This window comes from Chinchilla lanigera, unplaced genomic scaffold (assembly GCF_000276665.1).
Source record: "Chinchilla lanigera isolate Chin_1 unplaced genomic scaffold, ChiLan1.0 scaffold00111, whole genome shotgun sequence".
NCBI lineage: Eukaryota > Metazoa > Chordata > Mammalia > Rodentia > Chinchillidae > Chinchilla > Chinchilla lanigera.
In genome coordinates, this window is record NW_004955512.1 from 4,320,921 (window position 1) to 4,331,283 (window position 10,363).

At 40.9% G+C, this 10,363-nt stretch overlaps 1 protein-coding gene and 1 pseudogene across 2 annotated transcripts in view; both read left to right on the forward strand.

The window, feature by feature from the left end:
- The window catches only part of Trpm6 (transient receptor potential cation channel, subfamily M, member 6), a 144,330-nt gene extending 141,727 nt beyond the window's left edge, over positions 1-2,603 (forward strand). For both annotated transcript variants that reach the window (XM_005408321.2, XM_013506547.1), the window contains exon 39: positions 858-2,603. In XM_005408321.2, the coding sequence (XP_005408378.1) occupies positions 858-982 (125 nt within the window). In that variant the 3' untranslated portion in view covers positions 983-2,603. The remainder of the gene's footprint in view (positions 1-857) is intronic.
- Positions 2,604-6,275: 3,672 nt separating this feature from the next.
- LOC102006807 lies at positions 6,276-10,042 on the forward strand (annotated as a pseudogene).
- Positions 10,043-10,363: the final 321 nt, after the last annotated feature.

Below are 10,363 nucleotides of genomic sequence, written 5' to 3' on the forward strand. Positions count from 1 at the left end.
TTCCCTTCCCTTCCCTTCCCTTCCCTTTCCCTCCCTTCTCTTCCCTAAGGGAGAACATTTAGGACAGTGTATAAGAGTAAGACATCTAGATTTAGGATTCTTGGGCTCATGTTCCGTCATTTCTGCTTTGTACTGGCTATGTAACCTTAGGCATTAGTTTTCCCATTTGTGAACTGGTGATAGTAACATCTGTGTCATAGAGCTGGTCTGAAGGATGAATTAAATGTTGGTTATTATTAAAGTATGTACTTGTTTTATGTCTAGAGAATCTCATTTAATGTTGAAAAATACAAGACATACTTTTTTTCCTCTTTGATGCTGAGGATTGAACTCAGGGCCTCACAGACACTAAGGATGAATTTTACCACTAAGTGACATATCCAGGTCCCTAGAATACATGTTTAAGGCTAGAAAATCTACTCAGCATGGCACAAAATGTGCACAAACATTTAAATCATATCCCTCTCCCAAAGATTGTCTCCATTCTTTTTTTTTTTTTTTGTATCATTTTTGAATGGAGAGGGTGTGCTTAGGAAGAATTGTATCTGAAAATTGGATGAGGATCTTCTAGGTGGTGCCAGACCTGAGGAACAGCTTTTGTTGCAGAAAGTTGGCCCCAGGAAATCAAAATCTTTCTTCCCTTGCTGCAGCGACCTGGGCAACAGCAGGAGGCTGTAAGCGCCACACGTACACCCCGAGTTGGGTGAGACACTGGCATTGGACTTGGCCGAGGGTTTGGTTTCCAGGAACTGTGGCCCCAATCTGTAGAGACCTTCCTGAACTCCTGGCAGAGTTGAAAGTCCTTGTGATCATTGTGTTCTTCCGGTTCCCCTGAAACTGTTTTGTCTTTCTTACAGATTTAAAAAGAAATGACTATTCTCCTGGAAGGATAAATTCCAACTTCAGACTTGAGAAGGACATGGAGCCAGCTGAGGTGTATCCAACAGATGGAAATTCTTCAGAAGATCAAACACGACTCTAAGAAGGAGAGGAGCAAGAAGATGAGCTCCCCCGCCTACTCTGGCGTGAACTCTGTGGTGATACAGATCAGCTGACACAACCTTGATGACATCAGAGCCTCTGCTAGAGTGGTCTCACAAGTGGGTCTGTGTGGGATGTGCCCTCTGAGCCCCACAACTCACCCTGCCCAGAGCTCCATGGTCTATGAGGTACAGGTTCACCTAGATACTGACCTCTGCACATCCTCAGGGTCTACAAGAAGATACCTGGACGACTCAGCTGGCAAGAGCGTTCCTTTATACCTCATTGCTCTCCCCAGGTGCTTGGAACCCTGGGAGCAGAATGCTGCGCACTGAAGAACCAGGGCGATGAATTTAATTTATTTTCTCACTGTGTGTGTAGACTTCAGCCCCTGTTGTTACTCACCACTTCACCTGCAGGTTGTACTCATGTGTGTATATACATTAAAAGGTTACATGAGTTCCTCTTTCCTTTCCAGCAGTATGAGGCTTTGAAAGGCAACAGGAAAACAGCGGGAAGAGGGTGTATTTGCATGGGAAGAGTACACTCCTGAGTCAGGCAACCCTTAGAAAGTGTCCTGGAGGAATCTAGACAGGAGTGAGTATGGTCAGAGGATACACGAATTTCAAGTTTCTCTGAAAGAAAGAAAAAGGGACATCTACACCTAATGCTCTTGCATTCTTTTTTAAAATTTTATTTTAATACGAGAACAAGGAGTAGAACTGGAAGTTATTAAGAAAGGGTTCTCTACTCTTAAGCTCAGGTGTATTAGAGAGTTGACTAAATCACTATGCATAGAGCCACTTCTTATTCTAAAGCTTTGCATGTATAGTACAGGGTAAATTACGCTGTGTTGTGACCCGTGAGGTAGGATGTGGCTTCAGCCTGAAGACATGTTTCGCAGGTGTCCATTTACTGTGGAGTTAGCCGCTTCAGTCCACCGTAAAACGGTGTCATTGCTTTCTGCGGCTCGAAGCAAAAGTTCCTGGAAGGTGGCCTGGATAGCACACGCGCAGTGTGCTTGTCTCTGTTCCGTGCTTGGAGAAGTCGCCCGACCCCAGAACAGGCATGAGCTTTCCACACAACTGGAGGAGAGGAGACTGGGGATTTTTTTCTCCTCTCTTCCTTCCTTACTGTAACCTTTTCCACAATTTTCAGCTTTGTCTTGTGACCTTACATTAGGTGATGCTTCTGAGCTTGTTTTTAAAATCTGTATTAAAAATCTGTATTCTTGTACTCTTGTGCTGTACTTCAGGGAAAATATCGCATAATGGGGTGGAAAACCAAAGATTTTGTTGGCCAGTAGTTGCATCTGATTCTTCTAAGTTTGAACCAATATGAGGGTTAATTTTTATCCCTTTTGCTTTGGTCTTGGTGGGAAGCAGGGAATTCGTGTCATTTCTTGATTGGTAATGAGGATAAAATGTTAATAGCTTTTGGGGGGCTTAATCCTAGTCTATAAATCAATAAAAGATATTTGGTACTCACTTCAGTGCCAGATTACATGGTGGAAGCAGGCAGAGTTTGCCTGTCCAAGAGCCAAACTGGAGCCATGAATTTATTGACCCAATACTTGTTACCTGCTATAGAACTGGAAAGCAAATACAATTTGATTTCAATGATCTGTGATGTGCTTTTCTTTGAATTTTAAGAAAAATCTACAGAATGACATTTTAAAAAGGCGAGCTGCTAAGCAAAGTTCCCTGGGACTGATTGCATATGACGTGCCACTCTTGACTTTGAGGGATTTGTGGTCACAAAGGAATGGAGTGTTCCTTCTGTCAGTTTTGTTCAACAGCTTCAGTGCCTTTTCTGGACTGTGTTAATGATGAAGATGCAACAGTGAGCAGCATATCGTGGTCCTCAGAAAGCTCTCTGTCCCATTTGTCTTTTTGTTTGTTTCAAATTTAGATTTCTAGTCAGTGCTGAAAAATTTGAGTTGTGTGGGCAAATGTGAAATCTGGAGATGTGTCCCATGTCCTACCTGCCCAGATAGTAGATTCAAGATTGGGATAAGAGAGTTAGGGCAGATGAGACGTAGCTCAGGCTGATTTTAGAACTGTCTGAGGAACTGCATAATACAGCTCTGAGGATCACAGATGGGATCTGAATTTCCGGACCAAAGAAGTGTCAGGATTCAGGGCATTCCTTCCTAAGCATCCAGTGTATAGTCTTCTCTTTCTATGGGCCTGCACATTCCTGGAGTGATTTTTGTCTTACAGCTTCTGAAAAATGAAGTCCCACACAGTGTTAAGTATTTCTGAACCTTCTTTTTTAATGGCTTTGCAAAACAAGTCCTGGGTGACTAGGACTTCCCACAGTCAGTCAGTGCTTTAAAAGCTTTTTGGTGTTTGTGACAATGATTTTAGAGGAGAGTGAAAGCTCTGGTTCTAGAAGTCATGACACAGATGTCGCTATTATGGCTTGTGCATTCAGTCCTCAGCATCTAGAACAAAGCATGGCACCTAATACACTTGCAACATTACTTTTTAAAAAAATAACAAAGCCTTCAAGTGACATTGGATTTCATTCATTCACTAGGTAATAAATCAGATTTGCATTTTTAATCTAGAAGGAAATGATTACCAATTCTTTAAGACCTAATGCAATTCTTTTGATCTCTCTCTTTTAATTTTCTAAGAAATAGCTTTTTAACCACCTACACCTACTATTGAATTCTCACCCAGCTCCTGCCCTCGTCACTCTTGATGGTTGCAGCGGAGTGCGTCCTTTACTGGTGACTATTGAAATGAGATGATAACTTCCCAGAAACTGCCTAGAAATAAGCATCACTTTATTACTCTTTGAAAAGAAGATTGATAGGAAAGTCATTTGAAAGATGGTTCATTACCATGCCCTAGTACGATTTCTTTACTCACATCTCTGTGAAGCATGAGAAAGGGAAGATTATTCTCTGAGGTTGGAATTTGAAGGCTGTGTGTTTGCCTCTTTGAAGTCTTGGTATTTAATTTTCTGTAGTCATTTCTTGGGCAATTTTCTAAGAAACTAGTTGAAGCTAATTTATCATAAGTTAAAGTCAAATGACAGAAAAGATTTTTCCCCCCTTAACAGCATTTTATTCCACAGAGGTTAGCTTCTGAAGGAAAATGAGACTTAAATAGCATTTCAAATCTCCAGCCACATGGGTGGTTACAGAGAACAGAAAAAGGATTCTGGAAATCACACTGTTTTTTTTGTTTTAGTTAGCACAGTTATTATTTTGTGACTTCGCTTTCTAGACTGTCACGTACAGAATAAAATATTGTATTTATATGAGACACATTCCTAAATATAATTAGGTAAGTTGTTTAATTTTTCAAAGAAAGGCTTTCAGTCCTCAAGGGATAACAAATTTTGGCCTCTATCAGTTTTCAACTTTTAGTATAAGTTTATATCATTTGCTTAACCTTTCTGTTAACCCCCAACTCTGAAATGAGATGAAGATACTACCTTTTCAGATGGAGGTGAATGATAAGGAGAAAGCATTTATACAGCCCTTCGAGAAGCTCATTCAAAAGGCTTCATGTGAGCCAGGGATCCATTTAATAAATAATAAGGGGTTTTCATATTTGATGTGATGTGATCATTATTTAACATTTACAGAAGATGCTCAGTGGACCTGCTTCATTACAAACACAAAAGTGGTTCTTCTATTTTTTCCTTTCAGACGGGAGAAAGCTCATGGCTCCCTTTTGGGTTTAAAGTTTAATTGCATAGCTTAAAATCAGGAAATTCACCATTTCACAGTCTCACCTGCTGTCTTTGCTTCTTGATGGATTCAGGTTTTCTCATCCAGTTTCTTCTGCTGTTCTTTGCCTGATGAAAGTCCTCTAGGACAAGATACAGAACCCAAAGCTAGAGTCACCATTGGTGACTTCATGCGTATCCATGTGTATAAACCTGTGTGTGTGTGTGTGTGTGTGTGTGTGTGTATAACTGGGGACTCAGGGGATTGAACCTAGGATTGTGCAAGTGCTTTACCACTGAGCTAAATTTTAAAATAATTAAAAAATATTTTGAGACAGGGTCTTGCTAAGTTATCTCAGGCTGGCCCTAAACTTGCAGCACTCCTGCCTCAGCCTCCTGAATAGCAGATGTGTGCTACCACATCTGGCTAAGACAGTGTTGCTTTAAAAAGTTCTTATTAATTTGATTTAAATTTTATTAATAAGAAAACTCAGATCTGCAGCTTGCTGGATTTTCCTTTAGAATTTTGATCTTAATGAATTTTTTCCTTGTGAATCTTTTGACATTCCAATTATTAGTTACAAAGTTCTTGCAAATGTTGTGGTGAAAACTCTTTCACAGATTGTCCAAATATGTACGTGACAATTGCCTTTTGCAGGAAGGATTTGGGGAAATCATCACTGACATCTTGTGCTTGCATTTTAGACTCTAATGAATCTTTCCCTGGTTACCAAGTAGATCACAGAGCCCCAGTACCCTTTGATAGCCAGAAGAAAGCCTCCGTGTGTTGCCATGTTTTTGAATTCCTGACTCACCCTTGAAATTTCATAGATGAGAATTTGGAGAACAGAGGTGCTGGCAAAAGAAAATAGAGAACAGAAAGAAAAAGGACCATCAAGCTGTCTGTCTGCAATGGGTAAAGTTCCAGAGTGTCGTGGATTGGAGAATTACTGTACTGAGAGAGCAGGGAGTGGTGTGTTTAGGAAGATCCTGTGTATGTTGTAGATGAATGTAAACTTGGCCTGGGCTAATGGGAGGAGAGGTTTGCCTCCTGCTGGAGCGCTTCTGGGGATATCTTAAGGAATGGGGAAGTAGAAGAGGTGTGGAGAGATTTGTGGCTTGGTTCTTTGCTTTGTGAAGGTGTTCTGTGTATTCTCATTCAAGACATATTTTTTGAGTCTTACCACAATGGCTTGACACCAAGGTTAAACTTATTAGATGAAACTAGTCTCTGTCTGCCAGGTTCTCCAAGACAAATAAATTTACACAATATCAATTCACCATAATCTGATAATACTAATCATTATAATGATGTTTTTCTTATTACTATACGTAATACTTATGATGCATTGTAAAATATATAATGAATGGTTAAATTTAAAAAAATTAATAAATTAAAAGTCACATTGCCATTAATTTTCCTCAGAAGTCTCCCCCTCACTTTGAACACACTTATCCCATCATGACTGCCACTTTCTGAAACAATTCTGGAAGCTTCTTTCATGAGTGTCTTTGCAAGGTTTGATAAAAAAATATGGTGAATGCTGCTGCAGAGTGCCATCTAATGGAAAGTCAGGCTCATTGAAATGTTACAGCGTGTCCTCATCCACCTTATTCACTGGATCTGGCACCATGCAAGTCCTGGGTCTTCTCCAAAGTCAGAGTGACCATGGAAGGTAAACATTTAGAATTGATTCAGAATGTCAAGGTAGCTACAATGGTACAACTAAAGAGACTCATGACACAGGACTTCCAGAAAGCTTCAGACAGTGACAAGAATAATAGAATAAGTGTTTGAAACAAGGGGAAGCATTTTGAAGGGCATAGTGCTCAATGAGCACTGTACATCATTTCATTTAATCTGAACCTTGATTTAGTGGGTTACCTCTATTTTGCCCATCAAAGATTTGAAAATGATGCTTATTGGCTAAGTAACCAAGTCAGTAGGCAAATGAGGAGCTAGTATTTAAAACTAGGGCAAACCAATAACACAGATGGCTGTGTGATCCCAGCCAGCACACTTACAATGACTAAAGCATGAGTCCCTAAGATTGTCTGAAACATAGATTTGAAATTTGACACTCAATGAGATCATCAGGTTAAAAAAAAAAAAAAATCAAAGGGCAGGCTAGCTTCCAGGCGGCACATGGGGCTTGGGAACTAAGAGAGCACTGCTGTCACCAACATGGAGAATTTATCCTGCATTGTCCTCCTGGTGCTCAAATGTCCCAACCTGAAGGTGAAGAAGCCACGCTGGGTGCACGTGCCATGATGGTGTGTACCCTGGTGATGGTGTTCTCCTTCCTCATCGCAGCAGGAGTAATTTATATGATCACTGAACAACCAAGTGTTAGCTCCATGACTGATGAACGCAGGCTTCAGAGGATAGTAGCTTTCTTGGTTTATAGAGTAAGGATACTATATCATGGAGGAACTAGCATCCAGCTTCCTGTTCAGAAGCGGAGGTTTAGGTTTCACACTCTTGGGACCAATCCAATGCACCTAATATTCCAAAGCTTAGTAGACTGCGTCTTCTATTCATTTGACTCATCTAGGTCCTATTGAGTTTTTGTGTGGAGAGAGTTTTCACGAGAATGAAACTGCCAAGCTATCTGCCAAGAGTGCCTTTGGAGAAGAAATCAATAGATATGGATTTTCTCCTGTTAATGGAATATTAAAGGCTGTACCAATCCTCCACAATGAAATATGGAAAAGGATGAAAAATATGAAAAAAGTGTCAAGTGAAAAGGAAGCATCAAAGAAGCATTTAAACTTGAAATGGGATTTTTTGATATCCGAGACAAGCTTGTCACAGTATTTTTCTCCAGCTGACCTATTCTGATGTACCAGTGACATTAAGTGGTACCTCCTGCACAAACTGAATGAACAGCGGGACGTCCTGGCACTGGTGGAAGTGAAGATGAAAGAGATAAAGGGTAGCATTCATCACCTGCATCTCCCTGAGGCCAAGCTGTGCAAAGAACTTCGTGAGAAAGATCATCTGCTTGCCCTGGCTGTCATCCATAAGAAGCACGGAATGTGGATGGATTCTCCTGTGGCCTGCAGAATTCCTGGGCCCTCTCCAGCCCACAGGGCCCTCAGGCCAATGCTGACCTTCCTACACTCTGGCTGATAGCACTGACGCTGAGGCAGCTGGGGGTCTGGCACCTTCACTCCTTCCTTCTTGAATGAGAATTTGGGGCCCCAGACTCAGCACTGGTGACACCAGCAGTTATGACTCATCTGCCTTTCCTGCCTTGCAGCAGATTCTGGTTAAGCAGAGGCTTCAGAACCACTAAATCTGAAATACCTCAGGAGGATGCAGGTGGGATGCCTGGCATTTGGGAAAACCGCACCTTAAAGTTGGCCAGCAATCAGAGATAGTTCAGCTGTGTATAGCGAGAAAAGACCCAAGTAACATCAGTGCCCCTGCCGCCACCCCTTCATGCTCACCCTTTCTGGCTGTTTGATTCTGATGAGGATTAGTTGATCCATGCCTCTGACTCCTAGGGCTTCCCTACCCAGAAGGCAATTTACGAGGGGATCGGGGTGACCTGCTGATAGAGATCTAGCTTGCCAGGGATTTAGGTTTTGTTTGATCCTAGTTAGAGATTCTATTTTCTGCACAATTAGACTGAAATTTTCAGTGTTTGTTTTGCAAAACAAATTAAACAGAAAGTGAGGTTTTCAAAAAAGTAAGAAAATCCAAACGTGGCAGTCCATAGCAGAACTTTTCCTTCTTGCTCTGCCACAAGATAGTTGCACAACAGCAGGTAGCTCCCTTGAGTCTGGCACTGGTTTCTGTCTCCACCTGAATTTTTGCCCTTTTACTTATTTTCCTTCAAACAGTTAGATGTTTGTTGGTTCACACAATGCTTACTATTTGATAGCACGGACTGGCATGCTAGTTTATCAGTGAAAAATAGAACCTATGCAAGTTACAAAACTTTTATCAGCCTGGCCATCCCACAGTGTCCCTAGAGGGCTTGGAAGTTGAATTATAATCAGAAATTTGCTTGAAGAGCCTAAGCGGTCGATAGGTCATAGTTTTAATAGTGTCAAGCTAAGACACCCTGTTTCATCTCAAGGCCAGAGGGCTGGGCTTGTCAGTAGGAGTGGAATATCCAAAGTCTGAATCCTCTAGATTGATTCCAAAGGATGCAGCAGAATTTCCAGTAACTCTTAGAGGAGCCTTGAGAAATAAGGACCACAATGAGAAAGTACTCCTTTTTTGTTTCCGTACTTCTTTCTCTGCCTCCTCCTTCCTTCTCCTCCTTCTCTCTTTCTCTCTCACCCCTCCCTTTCATTTCCTCTTTCCATTATATCTTTTTACATAACACTACCTATAAATGATAGAACAAAACTATCATTAATTTTATAAGTGAGATGCCAATTTACCCAGACATGCAGAATAGAACAATGTGAAAGCTAAAAACAAAGGCAAGGACAAAAAGATCAGAGAGTTGGTGCTCTACCCAATAGAGAAGGGACCGAAATGAGACTTCCTAACACTCACATCAGGTGACCTAGTAATAACATTTGTATGTTATGGCAAATCATGTTCTTTTATGAAAATCCTTTCCTGAAAAAATTCAGATGTTTACGTTACTAAAATTTTTACTTGGAAATCTGAATAAGAGTGTCATTTGGATAGATTAAGTGAGATTCTCATCTATGTTTTGTAGTGAGAACAATTCATTAGATATGACTTCAGAATTCATGTTTTAAAATGACATTGTAGTGGTCACTTCAGCTGAACATATACCAAAATGACATCGTAAATTAATTACTTTACTAATTTTCTTAGGTTTAGTTATATGTATGTATGCATGTATGTATGTATGTGTGTATATGTGTATGCATTTATATAAATAGAAAATATCTAGTTGGGTGACCCTGGAAACTTAAAGTAAAAATGGTAAGACTTAGATTTCAGTGAATGGTATTTTGTTTTATTTAGAATCATTTATAATTGCTTCCCACTGTCATAAAAATTCTCCTCCTTTAGAGCCATGTTCCTAGAAGAAAGAGATCATGTGGAATGGTAGCAAGTTTTCTTAGCCTTTAAGCCAGGTGGACTTGAACTTGGGCTTGAATGGAAGCTGTACCTGGAACAGTCTGTGGTGATCTTGGACATCTTGTTCAATAGCTCTTAGCCTTAATTTATCAGCTGAAGATGCAAGATGCTCTGCTAATGCACTGACTTGTGTTTCTTCTTGCTAATGTTATGGTTTGTGCCTGCATGTCCCCCCAAATCCTCATGCAGTCATGGGGCCAGCTTCTACATTTTTGATTGTTCCATAGTCCAATGCTGGGATTATGGGTGTGAGTGCTAGACCTTCCCCTGGGGCAGGTAGTTTGCATACAATGTAAGGGAGGGAAAGAGGGAAAGAACTTGCCACAGTTCCGCCTTTTGCTCTTGTTGCCTTTGCTGTCTTCCACCACCATGAACTGTTGCCCTCTGCCATGTGCCACTCTGCCTTGGGGCCAGCCAAGTATAGACTGAAACCTCCACAAAGAGTGAGCTAAATAAACCTTTCCTTCCTTAATGTTAGGTGTGAGGTATTTTGTCTCAGCAATGAGAGAAAAGTAACTAAGACACTTGTGTTTCTTCTTGCTGGTGCCATCCCAAGAAGGTAGGCGTATGTCAATACCTCAGGACACTAATGGCATGTCACAGAGATTGTGAAAGCCC